General features: G+C 43.2%; 1 protein-coding gene across 1 annotated transcript in view; it reads left to right on the top strand.

Annotated features, from left to right (window-relative positions):
• LOC124787859 (regulator of telomere elongation helicase 1 homolog) overlaps positions 1–18,705 on the top strand; it is a 106,619-nt gene that overhangs the window by 18,478 nt on the left and 69,436 nt on the right. Inside the window, exons 8-9 of the mRNA XM_047254822.1 lie at positions 7,998–8,128; positions 13,235–13,441. Of these exons, the coding sequence (XP_047110778.1) occupies positions 7,998–8,128; positions 13,235–13,441 (338 nt within the window). The remainder of the gene's footprint in view (positions 1–7,997; positions 8,129–13,234; positions 13,442–18,705) is intronic.

Below are 18,705 nucleotides of genomic sequence, written 5' to 3' on the forward strand. Positions count from 1 at the left end.
CTTTGGTGGATGTGCACTGGTCTCTGTATGGGGAGTTGCTGCTTTGTTTGGTCTGAACCATTCCTTTCTTTTCCTTACATCAGTATAAAGACACCATTTCTGGTCACCATTAACGATACGGGATAGGAATGGTTGGTGTTGTTCATGAACCAATTGATGATGAATAAGCAGAGATGCACTATGGCCATCCACTGATTTTTGTGATTTTAGCTTAAGCATGCAGTACCCATACACCCAATTTTTGAACCTTCCCCGTTGCATGTAAATGTTGCACGATGGTGGAATGATCACAGTTCAACACATTTGCCAGTTCTTGAGTGCACTGACATGGACTGTTGTGGATTAATGTGTTTAAATGGTCTTCATCAAACCCTGAAGGTCTCCCTGAATGTGGAGACTCACTAACATTGAAACAAACCTCTTTAAAATGAGAAAGCGATTTTCTTGCTGTGCTCTGTCTGATGGCATTATCCCCATACACAACACATGTTTCTGGCCGCCTTTGCTGCTGTCACCCCTCTATTGAACTCAAACAGAAGAATAGCTCGGAAATGTTCCTGTTTCTCCACTTGACACTCCATTTTCTAGCGTCCACAGCTCCACTCACTACCTCCAGATGACAAAACGACAATAGATTAAATCAAATAGCAACAGTGAACTATAAATAAAAAATGACAATCAGTAAATAAAACCATGTTGTTGTTGTGGTCTTCAGTCAAGACACTGGTTTGATGCGGCTCTCCATGCAACTCTATCCTGTGCAAGCTTCATCTCCAAGTACTTCCGATGACCTCCTTTCAAGACACTGTCCATTCCGTTCAGCTGCTCTTCCAGGTCCTTTGCTGTCTCTGACAGAATTACAAAGTCATCGGCAAACCTCAAAGTTTTTATTTCTTGTACACGGATTTTAATTCCTACTCTGAATTTTTCTTTTGTTTCCTTTACTGCATGCTCAATATACAGATTGAATAACATTGGGGATAGGCTAAAACCCTGTCTCCCTCTCTTCTCAACCACTGCCTCCCTTTCATGCCCCTCGACTCTTGTAACTGCCATCTGGTTTCTGTACAAATTATAAACAGCCTTTCGCTCCCAGTATTTGATCCCTGCCACCTTCGAATCTGAGAGTATTTCAGTCAACATTGTCAAAAGCCTTCTCCAAGTTGACAAATGGTAGAAACGTAGGTTTGCCTTTCCTTCTTCTAAGATAAGTTGTAGGGTCAGTATTACCTCACGTGTTCCAAAATTTCTATAGAATCTAAACCGATCTTCCCTGAGGTCGGCTTGTACCCATTTTTCCATTCGTATGTAAAGAATTCATGTTAATTTTCACACGTGTCAACACCTGATTTCTTTGGGATTGGAATTATTATATTCTTCTTGAAGTCTAAGGTATTTCGCGTGTCTGGTACATCTTGCTCACCAGACTGTAGAGTTTTATCAGGGTTGGCTCTTCCAAGGCTGCCAGTAGTTCTGATAGAATGGTTCTCTTTTCATCAAAGGTCTGTTTAATTTTCCTGTAGGCATTATCTACAGGGTGTATACGAACCGGGAGATCTGGGAAAAACCCGGGAATTTTTTCATCCGGGAGAAAACCGGGAAAAACGAATTTTCCATGGTTTTAGTTTTTGCTTAAATTTTTGTGATTTTGACTGGTAAGAACCAATACTCTAACAAAGGATGTTACTGTATCCAGCTACTGCAGAATAATACTGCAGCAACAAAACATGAACGAGAGAAAGAAAAACGAAAATAAAACTTAAGTTGCCACGGAAATGTGCCATATACAACAACAAAGCAGTGCTCATACAAACGTCTGCCAACAGCAAAGTGTGTCAAAGGTTTTAGGAAGATTGCAATGCTTCATATCAACAAATTGTCTCCGATGAGTGTGACGTGACAACTGTTTAAATTAGATTCGTTTGAGCAGTTGCGCGCGGGATCTTGCGCATGCGCAGTTGAGTCGCGTATGAGTAGTATCTTCTCCCGCTTCTGGTTACAGAAGTGTGGCTGGGCGCCACTACTTAATATTGCCCCGGTTCGGAAGTATCGTAGATCCGGGGCTGATGCACAGAGCAGTTTGAGTTGTGGTGGAGAGGTGGGTCGTCTCCCCATGACCTGTGTTTACGTTCAGTGATTTTGTTGTTTCCTCTTCGTTTGTTGCTCTCACGTTAAATGAGAACAAAATGGATTTTTGTGTATTTTGTTAAAATACGTTCGCATAGTTATGGATGGCCAAAATACGTTATTAGTTTCAGATATTATTTCCACCTTTCTGACAGTCAAGCATTAATCACCTTGCGGAACAATGAAGTTATTTTTGCTGGTTTGCTAAAGAGATTTGGCTTTCATTAATTATATCTGCTGAGGCAGTCAATTTATTTGAAACGAAGTATTTAATTTCACACTATTGGCTAGTTTCAACTGTTCGCTGCATTTCAAGAGCACGTATGGAATTATGCCATAATAAAGAACCAAACATGAGATAATACGGTACTGGTACTCCAAGAAAATTTACATACGAGTGTGCATTTTAAGCCGAGTTATGCATTTTAGTATGGTTCACGAAATTCCGATGCTTTCGAAGTATCCTCTGATGTCTTGTTTCTTTTATGACATAATGTAAGATCTTTTAATGTTTTACACATACAAACGTATATATGGGCTTCCTGCGTCATCGTAGCTGCGCAAGCGCGGTGACGTCTGTTATCTGGCGCTCTCTTGCAACCGCTGAAACGAACCTATTTCTAACAGATCGCGGGAAAATATTGCGAATGGTGGTTTGAGAAGCGTTACATTCAAAGCAAATTTCTATTTGCACAAGATGAACTATGTGCGAGAATTTACGATGAACTTCTTAAATCAGAAAGCTTTTGACTCTGATTTAAAAATCAACTCTTTGAAGACGACCATTTAGAAAAATTAGCCCAGAAGATCAGAAATTTACGTCGTTATTAAAAATTTTACTGCCACATTTGGGTGATGTATCTTAAAGTGTAACACGCGCAAGAAAAGATCAACATTATATGTGGAAGCTTAACTTTTCTTCCAACTTATTAATCTTTGAGACCAGTATTATATGTGAGTGCTACGTATATTAATTTAAACCATTAACTTTTCTTATTTGTGTGTTCGCGCTACTTAAGAGTGATCTTGATATTGGCTGACTATATCACGTGTCCTATGCTGTCATCAGCTGGCGAGATCACGTGACATGAGCTATGACTGGCTCACAGAAGCCCATCATAATCTCGATTTCAATGTTTCGGAAAGTGACATGCGTTGTTTGGCAGAATTCAGATTTATACCTTCGTAATTCGAAAATATGCAGCGTACATCTTGCTGCACATCAGAGGTCTTTCAAAACGTGCAACCCACCCCCGAGTCACGTATTCTAAAGTGCCGGAAAATTCTACGTCGGTATATAAAACCATAAATGTTCGAAGGATTGATGAGATTTACAGCGCCGAGGAAGAGTATACTGTCACTTAACACGGAAAAAGTGCATTTTCACCCGGGAGAAAGTGTATTTTTAACCGGGAAATCCGGGAGAAATCCGGGAATTTTTTTTCCTTGTCCACGTATACACCCTGATCTACCTTACCCCCTAGTGATATATGCCTATACATCCTTATATAAAATAACCCATAATAACCAGAATACCAACATGCGAAACAAAATCGCTTTGGACTTATGCACCAACCTGGTACATAAATGATGATATATTTGCTTATTTACTAAAATCTAACTGATTGGGAGGAATGCTGTATTCAGTACATCCGGTGAACTTGTAAATTTACACGCCCCTCACCACCACCTGCTCTCTCTCTCTCTCTCTCTCTCTCTCTCTCTCTCTCTCTCCCCCTCCCCTCCCCCTCCGCCTCCCTCCCCTCCCTGCTCTCTCTCTCTCCCCCTCCCATCCCCTCCCCCTCCCTCCCTCACATCCCCTCCACCTCCTTCCCCTCCCCTCCCATGCCCCCTCCACCTCCCACCCTTCCCTGCCCTTCCCTCCCCTCCCCTCCCACCATCCTCCACCTCCCTCCCTCCCCTCCCCTGCCCAGCCCTCTCCTCCCGCCCCTCCCCATCGCTCCCCCTCTAACCTCCCCTCCCACGCCTCCCCTCCCACGCCTCCCCTCCCACGCCTCCCCTCCCACGCCTCCCCTCCCACGCCTCCCCTCCCACGCCTCCCCTCCCACGCCTCCCCTCCCACGCCTCCCCTCCCACGCCTCCCCTCCCACGCCTCCCCTCCCACGCCTCCCCTCCCACGCCTCCCCTCCCACGCCTCCCCTCCCACGCCTCCCCTCCCACGCCTCCCCTCCCACGCCTCCCCTCCCACGCCTCCCCTCCCACGCCTCCCCTCCCACGCCTCCCCTCCCACGCCTCCCCTCCCACGCCTCCCCTCCCACGCCTCCCCTCCCACGCCTCCCCTCCCACGCCTCCCCTCCCACGCACCCCCTCCTACACTTCCCCTCCCCTTCCCTCACACACCTACCCTCCTACCCCCCACCCCCCTCCCCCTCCCCCTCCCTCACCCCCCCCTCACACACGTCCCCTCACTCCCCTCCCATCACTCCCCTCCCCTCCCATCACTCCCCTCCCCTCCCATTGCTCCTCGCCCCTCACCCCTCCCTGCCCCCTCTTCCCCCTCCTCCCCCTGCTCCCCCTCTTCCCCCTCCTCCCCCTGCTCCCCCTCTTCCCCCTCCTCCCCCTGCTCCCCCTCTTCCCCCTCCTCCCCCTGCTCCCCCTCCTCCCGTCTCCTACCCCTCCTCCCCCTCCCCTCTCCTACCTCCTCCTCCACACTCCTCCACACTCCTCCCCCCTCCTCCCCCTCTCCTCCCTACCCTCTCCCTCCTCCCCTCCCCCCTCCCCCCTCCCCCCTCTCCAACCCTCCTCTCCTCCTCTCCAGTCCCCAAATTGGGGTGCAGTAATGTACCACCAGTGATCATTTCTCACAGTTTTCACCAAATGTGAGTGATGTAGGTGGGGTGTAGCAAACAGTTTCAGATTCATTAATCCATGTGGATAAGATTTTTAAACATCTTTCTTGACTGACCTCCTCCTCCTTCCTCCTTACATAGTCACTGACATCTGTAAGAGCATTATACTCTCTCTTTTTTATGTTATGGAGATATTGATTTGTTGTTGTTGTTGTTGTTGTTGTGTTAGTCATAGTCGTTGATCTGAAGACTGGTTTGATGCAGCTCTCCACACTACCATACTACTCTTATCTTGTGCAAGCCTCTTCTTCAACTTTGAATAGCTACTCCAAATTAAACCCATTTCAACCTGCTTAGCATATTCATCTCTTGGTCTTCTTGTACAATTTTTACCTCCCCCCCCCCCCTCCCCCAAAGCACACACAAATTTCCCTCCAGTACTAAATTGGTGACTCCTTGATGTCTTAGAATGTGTCCTATCAACTGATCCCTTCTTCTAGTCAGGTAGTGCCACAGATTTCTTTTCTCCCCAATTTTGTGGAGTATCTCCTTATTAGTTATGTGATCTACCCACATAATCTTCAGCATTCTTCTGTAGCACCACCTTTTAAAAGCTTCTATTTTCTTCTTCTATGAACTGTTTTTGTCCATGTTTCACTTCCATACATGACTGTACAGATACTTTCAGAAAAGACTTCCTAATACTTAAATCTAGACCCAATGTTAGCAGATTTACCTTCTTCAGAAACACTTATCTTGCCACTGCTAGTGTACATTTCATATCCTCTCTACTTCAGCCATCATCAGTTATTTTGCTTTTCAAATACCAAAACTCATTTGCTACTTTTAGTGTCTTGTTTCCTAACCTAATTCCCTCAGCATCACCTGATTTAATTGGACTAAATTCCATTATTCTAATTTTACTTTTGTTGATGTTCATGTTGTATCATTCTTTCAAGACACTGTCCATTCTGTTTAATTGCTCTTCCAAGTCCTTTGCTGTTTCTGTCAGAATTATAATCTCACAGGCAAACCTCAAAAGTTATAATTTCTTCTCCTTTAGCTCTAATTCCATCTCCAATTCTTCCTTTTTTTCCTTTATTGCTTGGTCTGTGTACAGATGGTCTAAATCTGGTCTACAAACCTGTCTCACACCCTTCTTAACCACTGCTTTGATTCCATGCCATTCAACTCTTATTAATACTGTCTGTTTCTGCCACTTTCAGAATTCCACTTGAGATTACCAAGTGCTTTTTCTAAACCAGTGGATGCTACAAACATAGGTTCACCTTTCTTAACTGTTTCCTAGGTGAAGTCGTAGCCAGTCAGTATTGCTTCACATGTTCCTATATTTCTTCAGAACCCAAACTGATCTTCCTTGAGGTCGGCATCCACCAGCTTCCCATTCTTCTGTAAATAATTCATGTCAGTATTTTGTAACCAAAGCTTATTAAACTGATTGTTCAGTAATATTCACACCTTTCAGCACCTGAAGTCTTTGGAATTGGAATTATTACATTATTCTTGAAGTGTGAGGGTACGTTGTTTGTCCCATACATCTTGCACTGTAGGTGGAATACTTTTGTCATGGTTGGCCCTCTGAGTGATATTGGTAGTTAATGAGGGAACATTATCTGCTCCAGAGGCCTTGTTTCAGCTTAGGTCTGCCAGTGCTCTGTCAAATTCTTCTCACAGTATTGAATTTCCCACCTCAACTTAAGCTACTTCCTCTACCCTCTCTATAATATTGCCATAGAACTCATTTCCTGTGTGTAGCCCCACTATACTCCTTCCATCTTTCACATTTCCCTTCTTTGCTTAGTCTTGGTTTTGCATCTGAGCTGCTTCTCTTTCCTCCAAAGGCCTCTTTAATTTTCCTGTTGATGGTATCCATCTCTCTCCTATAATACAAGCTTCTCTAGCCTTGCATTTGTTCTCTAGCCATTTTGTACATCCTGTTTGTCTCATTTTCTAGATGTCTGTATTCCCTCTTGCTTGCTTCATTTGTTGCATTTTTATATTTCATCCTTTCATCAATAAGAAGTTATCCACAAAACTGCCATCCAATATCCTTGACATTGATTTGTTGTAAAATCTTGGAACATATTCTGAGCTCAAACATAAATGAGGTATCTTGAAAACATCGTCAAGACATTCGTGATTTTTGAAAAGCATTTGACTCAGTACCTGCAGTACTAGTTGGAATGTAAATTTATGCTGGGTGGTGGGTATTGGCTTTGAAAATACTGATAATCTCACTTAATTATACTGACAAAACAAGAACAGGTGATTAACAGATGAAATTCGTGTAAAACAACTGAATATTGAAAACTGATATTTAATTGGACTAACAGAATTGATTCATGCCTAACATTTAAACATGAGAAAGAAAAAAACAAGTTTCTGAAATTTGATTTTTGCCTCTGTGTCACATGTAAACTTGGTGCCAGTAAATTTTCATTATTTTTGAAGTAATTAGTTGTTGGACCAAGCCTGAAACAGTCTGAAGAGTTCCAAATGTTGCTTTAAGAGTGATGAATCTGCCTGTATCTCTCTGAATGTCTTCCACCAAGAGATATTGATGGTTTATGCATAGCATATCAGCATGTGCCTGATTTGTGATCTATGGTAGAATGTAGTTCTCTCTTGATGAAACTGCGCAACAGCTCAAAAGAAATAAATTATGTGAAATGGTTTATTTATGAATTTTGCTATTTGTGAATATTGATCTGTGTGTTTATAAAGTTAGCAGGCTTTGAAGAAGTGTTCAGTAGGAAAATATAGAAATCTCCTTTTGTGGTAAATTTTGAATAATTTTTATATTGCCATTGTTGTTTAAGAAAAATGTCTTGGTTTTTGCACTTTATTTCCCATTGATAAAAATGTAGTTTGTGATTGAGCTTTTTTCAGCTTGGGTGTTAATCATGGCACAGATTACCACTTTCATCACTTTTCAGTTTTAAAGCGCTCTATTGGTCCTTGTGTCTGTTAGTATGTGACATAGTCACATGCATATGTTATGTGAAATGAGTCATAATGTAATGTTACCATTATTTGTAGGTCTTTATAACTTATGAGGAATTCAAGTCAACTAAGAGCAAGACAGATACTTGGTTATCTAACAGAACATCGAATCTGACAAGTAACAAGGGAAAGCAAATAAATTATTGGTGCTTCAGTCCTGGATTTGGGTAAGTGTAGTAGCATTTTTCAGAATGATTTGCTTTGCGAAAAAAAAAAAAAAAACATCTTTTAACATTGGGGATTTTATACCTGTTTGATTGTTTTGTCAGGCTGATTTTAACTTTGAAGAAAGACTTTTTGTGCTAAATAGGTTAGTACTGGGCACACCCATTGAATATCACTGATGGCATTTTGTGAAAGAGTGATCCAGAACAGTTTAGGTTTATCTGGTTAACATGTAGGCCATTTGAGGCAGAAGTGGGTGGTAGTAATTGGGTGTGCCTTTAGCAAATAATTCACTTTAAGTGGTTTAGAGAAACCATGGAAAACCTATATATGTATTTGAACCCTGCTACTCTTAAATAGAGTGTAGTGGCTTAACTGCAACTGCACCAACTTGCTTCATATGTCTCCTTGCAAAGGGGTAGAGAGAGAGAGCGGGGGGTGGGTCTTGGGGAGCGAGGTAAATGTCAGTGATTCAACAAAACTTAGGGAGGGATGTAATTAGAGATTTAAAAATGTACATCAGGCTGCAGAAAGCTATTACATGTTTGTAAAAGTCTCTATCATAGCTGTCATTCTGTAAGTGGGCATACATCTAATCAGCCATCAGTTATTTCAGGCCCTCTCTTCATCTTAGATTCCATGTAGCATTCTGCATTAAACATTAGTCCTCTTGATGTGTAGAATTTTGAAGAAACACACTAATAGTCATTAATTATAGTAAAATATTCAATTTTGGAATATTTGCAAAATATTTTATATTTTTAAGGAAAATTTGCATATAATTTTATCTTTATAAATATGCTTAATTTTTTTGTTCATTCTGGAAACAATCCCCCAGGCTGAGGCTAAGCCATGTCTATACAAAATTCTTTCATCCAGGAGCGCTAGTTTCATGAGGTTTGCAGAAGAATTTCTGTGAAGTTCTGAAGGAGATGAGGTACTGGCAGAAGTAAAGTTGTGAGTGTGGTTTGCGAGCTGTGGTTGGATAGCTCAGTCGGTAAAGTGCTTGCCCGTGAAAGGCATAAGTCCCAAGTTTGAGCCACTCTGACACACAGTTTCCATCTGCCAGAAAATTTCAAATGTGTGTGTGCTCTGCTGCAGATTGAAAATGCATTCATGAAGCAACAGTTGTTTTGAGGACATAAGTATTTTATTAATTTCCTAGATAAGAAATGTAGGATTGTTAGAGTATCTATTTATAGCTGTGGATCCATGTTTGTTCCATGCAGTGTCTGGCATTGTGCTTAATGTTTATGACATTATTGTGCTTAATGTTTATGAGGTCATATCTTCTGAACTATGTCATACAGTGATACAACATTGTAGGTACAGGGTGAAAGTTATTGAACTACATGAAATAAAATCATCATAACTTCTGAACAGTTTGCATTAGGATGTTCAAACTGCACGGTTGGTCGTAGGACGTGGTGGAAATTAGTATGTGCTGTATGGTTTGGTTTATTGGCCAAGCCCACTTTCATTTGGATGGGTTTGTCAATAAGCAAAATTGGAGCATTTGGGGGACTGAGAATCCGCACTTCATGATTGAGAAGTCTCTTCATCCTCAACAGGTGAGTGTGTGATGTCCAATGTCCAGTCGCAGAATAATTAGTGTGATATTCCTTGATGGCAAGGTGACTTCTGAACGGTATGTGAAGGTTTTGGAAGACAATTTCATCCCCATTATCCAAAGTGACCCTGATTCTGTCAAGATGTGGTTCTTGCAAGACGGAGCTCGAGTCCATCGAAGCAGGTGAATTTTGGATGTTCTGGAGGAGCACATTGGGGACTGCATTCTGGTTGTGGGGTACCCAGAGATGAATGGCATGAGCCTCGATTGGCTGCCATATTCTCCAGATCTGAACACATGCTGCTCCTTTTTGTTGGGCTATATTAAAGGCAAGGTGTACAGCAATAACCAAAAAACCATTGCTGAGCTGAAAACAGCCATTCAGGACATCATTGACAGCATCGGTGTTTCAACACTGCAGCAGGTCATGCAGAATTTTGCTACTCAACTGCACCACATCATCACCAATGATGGCAGGCGTATAGAAAATGTCATAACCTAATTTGAATATCTGTAATGATGTTTATATGTTGAATAAAGTGTGTGCGCACTGTATTTTGTAACTAATTTATGTTTTTTTTCATTCATATAGTTCAATAATTGTCACCCTGTACATTCAGAGGCATACATGGATACTGTCTGTGAAATTTATTGCAAATAGCTTTAGTAACAAAGAAGTAATAAATTTAAATGTCGTGCTTGGTGTGGCAGATTTTCTCATATCTCAGTCTTTATAACAACACATCTCCTTAACTGTGTCACACAATGATATAATTTTGCAGTTGCACTGAGTGGTATATGTCTGTACTGTTTGTAAAATATGTCACAAATACAGTTAGTAGTAAAGAAGTAAAAAATTATAACATCATGCCTCATACAGTACTTATACTGCATGAACAGCGAAATAGTAGTAAATGATAAATATTTTTCGTCATTCTTATGCCCATAGTGATTGTTGGCTGACAGTAGGGAATATGTGTACCAAGTTTTGTGAAATCAGTCCAGTGGTTCAGGTGGCGTTGTGGTGAACTTACAAAGCAGCTAGAAGCATATTAGATAAGTGGTACATCTTGTAAGTAAAACAGATTTGCGTAGGTACATACAGAGCACTAGTAGCTGATAGTGGGCCATACCAACACATCAAGGTAACAGGCAGTAAATACAGTTCATTTAAATTATGCAGCTAAAAATAAAGAACAGAACAGATAGTCTGATTTGTTCTGAAACAGTATTGTAAAATTATCTTCCATTTATCCAATGACTTCCCAACATATGAACAGCTAAAACTAATAGGCCAAGCTCAAACCAAGATCAACAGTTCCAGACCCTCTTTTCATCTCTTCTGCAGTTGATTTAGTAAATGTTCATTATAAGTTTTTTGCACCTTCTTTCATCTTTCTTCTAGTTTGTATGTGCAATCTCATGATCTTCTTATCTTGTATTTTTTGTGAAGGAAAAAGGATTCTCTCTCTTTTATTGAATGTTTTTGATTATATTCCTTTAGTGATCATTGAATATTGTGCATTAACCTACTCTCTCAGTACTGCTTTCTAAATTGTTCACTGTGTAGTTTCTCATTGTGTGTACTGCGCTGTGTTTTAATTTCAACAAAATTGTACATTTAGCTAGACTGTGCAATACAAGGCAATTGTCAGAAATTCTCTAACAGCATTTTGTGAAACTGACAAGAAGGTAATGTGCCATGCTGCATGGGAGATGCATACACTAATAAAAAGTCTTGTGCCTAGCAGCCTTGGATAGATTCAAATGAAATTGTTCCTTTTGAGAGGCTGTCATATCATAACGATATCAAAATTACATTAAAAAAGACAAGCCCTATGTCAGTAGAAAGTAAAATTCTCTCATAACTTGGAACATATACATGTAGATCATGGAAAAATTATGCAGCCATTGAATCTCATAATGATCTATGAGGTATTGCAAGCAACATATGATGTCCAATGAATCAGTAGCTGCTTAGTCTGGGCTGATCTCACTGTGCTCGTTGGGCTAGATTAGCCATGTCTAAGCTTGAGGAAGATGGTCTATGGACACAGGCCATCTCTTGTATCGATGGACTATTGTAAGATGCTATCAGAAGTGTGTGGTGCATCACGTCTGTTATCTGACCCCTAACCTGAAGTGATACACGATATCTCTGTAACTAGGAGTAACACAGTAATGTGACTTGGTTGTTTGGTTTCGTGTTCTCTAAGCGATAGGTACAAAACTTTTAGGCTTCTTTACAATATTACATACAGGAGTTGGACAGAAATGTGCAAACATCACAAGACATGCATGCTCAACATAAATGTAGATGCTAATCAAGCCTACAGGTTGCGCTATTGTTTTTGGCCGTGAATGGCACCTGTACAATGTGCACAATACACTGCAAGTGTCAGTTGTAGTCATAACTGTGTAGTCGTGAGTACTATATGTTAGAGCTAAGTGTATTCAGATGTGGGCAAATGGTTGGCACTCATATAGTGGATGCTTGTATAACCAAAGGAGTTGAAGTGTTTGGTGCTTCAAGAGGCACTGTACTGAACATTTGTACCACATGCAGAAAAGCATCATCCGCTAAGCCACATCACAATTGGAAGTGTGTGTTGAGTGATCCTGAGTCAGTCAGTCATTGAAAAGGATCTGACAAAAAATGAGAGTAGGACAGCTGCAAAAGTTACTGTAGAACTGAATGTGGCACTCACAAACCCTGTCAGCATCAAAAAACTGTGAAGCGAGCTCCATAAGCAGGGAATTGCAAGGCAAATTGGAATTCCAGAACCACTCATCAGTGATGCAGAGTCCCGTAACAGGAAAACATTGTCTCATAGCCATAAAATATGGACTGTGGAGCAATGGAAGAATCTCATTTGGTCAGATGTGTCTTGTTTCACAATTTTTCCAACTTCTTACCATGTTTATGTATGTTCTGAGAGTGGAGCATGGCTGGGGTTTAGTGATGATTATTTGGGCAGCTGTATCATTCTATGGGCCCCATAAGTACTCTGCAAGCTCACATTACTGCCACGGATTATGTGACCAGTTGACATGGCCAGGTCCATCCCATAGTAATTCTGTGTTCCAAGATGACAGGGTCCTCGTTCACACAGATTGGATTGTCCATGACTGGTTTTTTGAGCACTAGCATCAGCTATTGCATCTCCCCTGGCCAGCACAGTCAGCATATCACGATATTGGTAAGTTTTTGTGGTCTACTTTAGAGAGAAGGCAGTGTGATCGATATCCACCTACTCTGTTCTGCAGGAAGGATGTTGTAAGATTCCTTTGAAAACCGTACAGAACAAGTATTTAACCAGTCTGAGATAGCTGTAAGCTGTTTTGAATGCCAACAGGTTTACTACACCATATTAGGTAATGCAATGTGTTGTGTTTTTGGTATTTCCTTATTTTTGCCCATGCTCTATAAAGTTATTGAAACTAAATTAATTATTGTTGATTATGAAACAGGAATAATACTGGCATAAATTGTTTTACTTCTATTACTTTATTTGCATTTATTTTTTCCATAATATAGGATGCAGGCATTGGTGGAGCAGGGTGCTCACTGTGTAATTCTCACGAGTGGAACACTTGCTCCTTTGAAGCCTCTAGTGTCGGAGCTGGCCATAGATGTTCCAGTCAGGCTAGAGAATCCACACATAGTGACTCCAGACCAAGTGTTTGTTGGCATTGTACATACAGGACCTGATGGCCATCCACTCAATTCTTCTTTTAACACACGGTAATGTATGATGGACTTTCTTTGGATTTCCTGCAATGCATCGACCACCAAGTGGCGGAACATGCTGCTCAACGCAACATGCTTGAGTTCAATGGCTGCTTCACAGCCTGTACCATCTGGATCCCTCACCCAGCACCGGCTGTTCTGTTCTATGCAAATGAGAATTGCCCTTGCAAACACATGCTTTGCTCATGTAATCCTCCTTGCCTCAATTTCCACTAACCCATTGCACCCACACAACAATCTCCTCCTCCTCTGTCCAACCACCCCTTCCCAATCCATGCTTTCACATCACCACGACCATGTGCTGCACAAACTCATCTGCTCCGGTGCCAGTGTCACACATTCCTATCGCGTACACCTGCTGTCTCCCTGTCCCACATTCCTATCCTGCACACCGGCTGCCTCCCTCTGACCTGTCAGCTACCCCATCCTTACCTGCCGTCCCACTTCCTGGCTCCCAACCCACACAACCTCTCACCCCAACCCACCTGCCAAAATGCAAACCTTTCATTGTGTGTCCTGCTGGGACAACGCAGCTGCACAAATTGTGATTGTGTGTGTGTGTGTGTGTGTGTGTGTGTGTGGTTGCAGAGGGGGATGCAAACTGCTTACATATTTAGATACATGTAGCTAAATGATCTTGCTTTCCTCAGATTAAAATCAATTATGTGACTATTAATTTACATCATTGTACTCTCGGCTGAATATTTGTGTGTCTTGTGAAGAAGTGCGATAGGATAAGAGACTGTTGTGTAAACTCTGTAACAGTAATGTGAGATTGTAAGTCATATATGTTTGGCAGATTTAGGTTATTGGGAAGCCGTTTTATTAGTTCTTTTCTGGAATTCCTGGAGAATGAATTAATGAAGGAATCAATAGAATAACAAAATTGAGTTATCACATCATTTCTACACCAGAAAAATGGTCTTTTATTTCCTGAGTTCGCAGTGCTACCACGAAGTAGTGGCCAGAGCCACATGTAATCTTTTTGCTACTATGCCCATATATGGAAATTTCTACAAGTCAGGTGCTATGGCCATATATAATGTTCACTTTTCAGTTTCCTATGCAGTCATTCCTGGTGCTGCACATGGGTTTTGCATGTGCTTTCCCGATGCCATTGTAAAAGTTAAACTCATTAATAAGCAAGTAAATATTTTTCAATATCAATGTCAATATGAACTTATCCCATTAGGGTTTTGAACCGATTATTTGCTGAATCCTTCAAGTGGATATATTTGCTTGAAACTCAAGTTCTCCTCCTACATTTTCCATGACACTTTAATTGCTGAATACGACTGCCAACGAATAACCTCTGTGCGATGTTGACGAAGCGTGTGGCGTGTCCCCACCGGCCGACGTGGCCGCAGTACGCTCCCAAGCGCAGCCTCGGCCTAACCGTAAATAAACCTCTAAGAAACTGCAGCAAAACCCATGGCAACTTCCTTCATGTCTGCGGTGTTTTACGAAACATTCACGAGAAGATTGTCCACAACATTGGGCCGTGTGTCACAAATGCAAAAAAAAAAGGGTCATGTGTCATCCGTTTGCAAATCCGACCGCATTCATGATGTTCATGAACATGATGCTGATTCTGATCCTGTGTTGTCTGTCAATTGTACTTCTTCCCTTACAGGGAGGTTATTCCTCACTATCCAAATACTTGGTCGAGATGTTCGCATGCAGGTGGATACTGGTTCTGCTGCCACTATCATCAATTCTCAGACGTATCTTCAGTTGGGTTCTCCAATCCTGCCACCTGTCACTAGGTAATTACGAACTTAAAATAAAAAGGTTTTCTCTCTTGGGACAATTTGATGCTGAGGTATCTTACCAATCTATCGTTCGTACTGTTCCCATATTTGTGGTTGACCATAGTAACGCGGACAATCTTTTTGGTTTCAACTCCTTTCACATTTTTGGGTTCTCCATAGATGACTCTGTCAATATTGTCTCTGCTGCTATTCCTTATGCTCAACTGGATAGCTTGTTGACGACATTTTCGTCCCTTTTTTCTCCTGGGTTAGGTCGTGCAAACGACTTTGAAGCTCATATCACGCTCAAACCCACTTCTCGGCCTAAGTTTTTTCAGGCTCGGCCCATTCCTGTGGCCCTTCGTGATCAGGTGAAACAGGAGCTGGATCGTCTCACTGCTTCAGGGGTCTTGCTTTCTGTCACTTCCAGTGAGTGGTCCTCTCCTGTCGTTTTCGTTGCTAAGCCAAATGGTGATATTCGTCTCTGTGGCGATTTCAAAGCCACTGTAAATGCTCAATGCCTTATCGACACTTACCCTATCCCTGGACCTGAAGAATTCACTAAACTTGCTGGAGGCCAGTATTTTTCTAAACTTGACCTGTCAGAAGCTTATCACCAACTTCCTCTCGACGCTGCTTCTCGGCAGTTTCTAGTCCTTAACACACCTTTCGGCCTCTATCGATACCAACGATTGCCACTCGGGGTTGCCAGCACCCCTGCTCTCTTTCAGCGATTCTTGGAACAATTATTGCTCTTTGTCCCTGGGTGTATAAATTACCAGGACGACATTGTTGTCACTGGCTCCACCACTGACAAACATCTTCAAAATCTCCGCACACTTTTTCATGTCTTACAGACTTCCGGTCTTAAGTGTAATCTTCAGAAATCAAAATTTTTTCAGGCATTTATCACGTACTTGGGGTTTCAACTCTCTTGGGATGGTATTTGTGCGCTTCAGCAAACTGTCACTGCGATCGATGATTTTCCTCGCCCTACATCTGTTAAGGAACTGCAGGCTTTCTTGGGGAAAATAGCATACTATCACAAGTTTTTACTGTCTGCTGCTTCGGTGGCTCAGCCGTTGCATCGCCTGTTGCATAAAAACGTGCTTTTTCACTGGTCCGCGTCATGTGATGCGGCTTTCCAGAAATTGAAGACTATACTGAAACAGGCCCCGTGCCTGGCTACTTCTTGACCTGGCCAACATCTTGTTCTTGCCACGGACGCCTCCCAATATGGGGTCGGTGCAGTCCTTGCGCACCGTTTTTCTGACGGCTCTGAACAACCCATTGCTTATGCCTTCAAAACGCTCATGGATGCCCAACAAAAGTATTCTCAAATTGAAAAAGAAGCTTTGGCCATTATTTATGCTCTTCATAAGTTTGGTGTTTTTCTCTATGGATCCAAATTTCATCTTGTTACGGATCACAAACCACTTGTTTCCTTGTTTCATCCATCAACGTCACTTCCCGACAAGTCTGCACATTGCCTTCAGCGTTGGGCTCTTTACTTGTCTCATTTCAATTATGAGATTCATTTTCGGCCAACGGCTCAGCATGCGAATGCTGATGCACTGTCTCACCTTCCCATAGGTCCTGATCTGGCATTCGATAGTGACGAACTTTTGTGTTTCCACCTGGATGTTGGCCAGATCGTCCGTCCGCTAAGACTTCTGATCCGTTGCGGAACTACTACGCTTTGCGCTACTGCCTCATGGCTAGGGATAGTGTTATCCTACTTTCCACTGAAAATGCTTCACTGTGTGTTGTGGTACCTGCATCTTTACGTGCTTCGGTCTTGCGCCTCCTTCACCCAGGGCACTGGAGTGTGTCTCGCACAAAATCTCTGTCGCGCCGTCATGTGTACTGGCCCAGCATCGACTCTGAAATCGCACACATGGTTGCTGCCTGCGGCCCTTGTGTGTCACAGGCTGCCGCCCCGAAGTCATCTTTGTCACCGTGGTCTTCGCCTGAGATGCCCTGGGAGCGTATTCATGCTGACTTCGCATGACCTTTTTCAGGTACTTATTGGCTTCTCGTTATTGACACCTATTCTAACTTTCCTTTCATTGTCCGTTGCACGTCGTCTTCCACCGCAGCAACCACCAATGCTCTCGCTTGCATTTTCTCTTTGGAAGGCCATCCCTCTACTCTTGTTACTGATAATGGTCCGCAATTTGCCTCTTCCGATTTTGCGTATATTTGTGCCTGTCACGGCATCATACATGTCACATTCCCTTCGTTCCATCCACAGTCAAACGGTGAGGCTGAACGACTGGTCTGCACATTTAAGGCTCAGATGAGGAAACTCCTGACTTCTTCTGCTGATAATGCGCTTCTCCAATTTCGGGCTTCTTACCGTTTCACCCCCATGGGCGACCACAGCCCAGCTGAGCTCTTACATGGCCGACAGCCCCGAATGCTACTTCATCTTCTGTGGCCTTCCACCTCATGGACGCGGGTGCCTTCGCTTGGCCGGTTCACCCCCGCCGACCTTGTATGGGTACGGGGATATGGTAGGCGGCCAAAATGGAGTCCTGGCCGCATCTTACGACACCGTGGCCAATGCCTGTATGAAATCCAGATGGACACTGGTGTTGCAGTGCGTCATTCGGACTAGCTTCGGCCTCGTGTGCCGGCAACGCCCGTTCCGGAAGCTGCTACACCACCTTCGGATCTACCTGATGCTCGGGATACTGGAATCTCTCATTACTCACAACGCAGTCCTCTCACCATCATATCGGTGCCAGCACAAGAACTGATGCCACCAGGAGACGTGCCCATGCAGGAACCAGATGGCCATCATCTGTCGGAGCAACTCTACTCGCCTCCTTTTCCTACGGATGCCCCCGCCCTCTCCCCCGCCCTCTCCCCCGCCCTCTCCCCCGCCCTCTCCCCCGCCCTCTCCCCCGCCCTCTCCCCCGCCCTCTCCCCCGCCCTCTCCCCCGCCCTCTCCCCCGCCCTCTCCCCCGCCCTCTCCCCCGCCCTCTCCCCCGCCCTCTCCCCCGCCCTCTCCCCCGCCCTCTCCCCCGCCCTCTCCCCCGCCCTCTCCCCCGCCCTCTCCCCCCGCCCTCTCTCCCCCCCCCCGCCCTCTCTCCCCCCCCCGCCCTCTCTCCTCCCCCCTGCCCTCTCTCCCCCGCCTTCTCCCTCTCCCTCCAGTTCCATCCTACAACCTATGTAGAGTAGAATTCCAGTTAATACTCATAGTTCATTCAATCTCCGTTAAATCTTTAGTGTCACAATAATCAATTTATAGCAGAAGTATTTGCAGTCTTTCTCCTTGTCACTTTCATGTTGAGTAAAATAAAATGGGAGTACATTTTTACCAATTATGTACACCTACACCCATACTCTGGTAACCACTATGAAGTGCCTGAGTGTGGAAGAATGACTGCATAAATGCCTGTGTGCATGCTGTACTTAGTTTAATTTTATCTTTATGGTCCTTATGTGAGTAATACATTGGGAACTATAGTAGGTTTGTAGATCCTTCCCGTAATACTGATC

This window comes from Schistocerca piceifrons, chromosome 3 (genome assembly GCF_021461385.2).
Source record: "Schistocerca piceifrons isolate TAMUIC-IGC-003096 chromosome 3, iqSchPice1.1, whole genome shotgun sequence".
In the NCBI taxonomy this organism is placed as follows: domain Eukaryota; kingdom Metazoa; phylum Arthropoda; class Insecta; order Orthoptera; family Acrididae; genus Schistocerca; species Schistocerca piceifrons.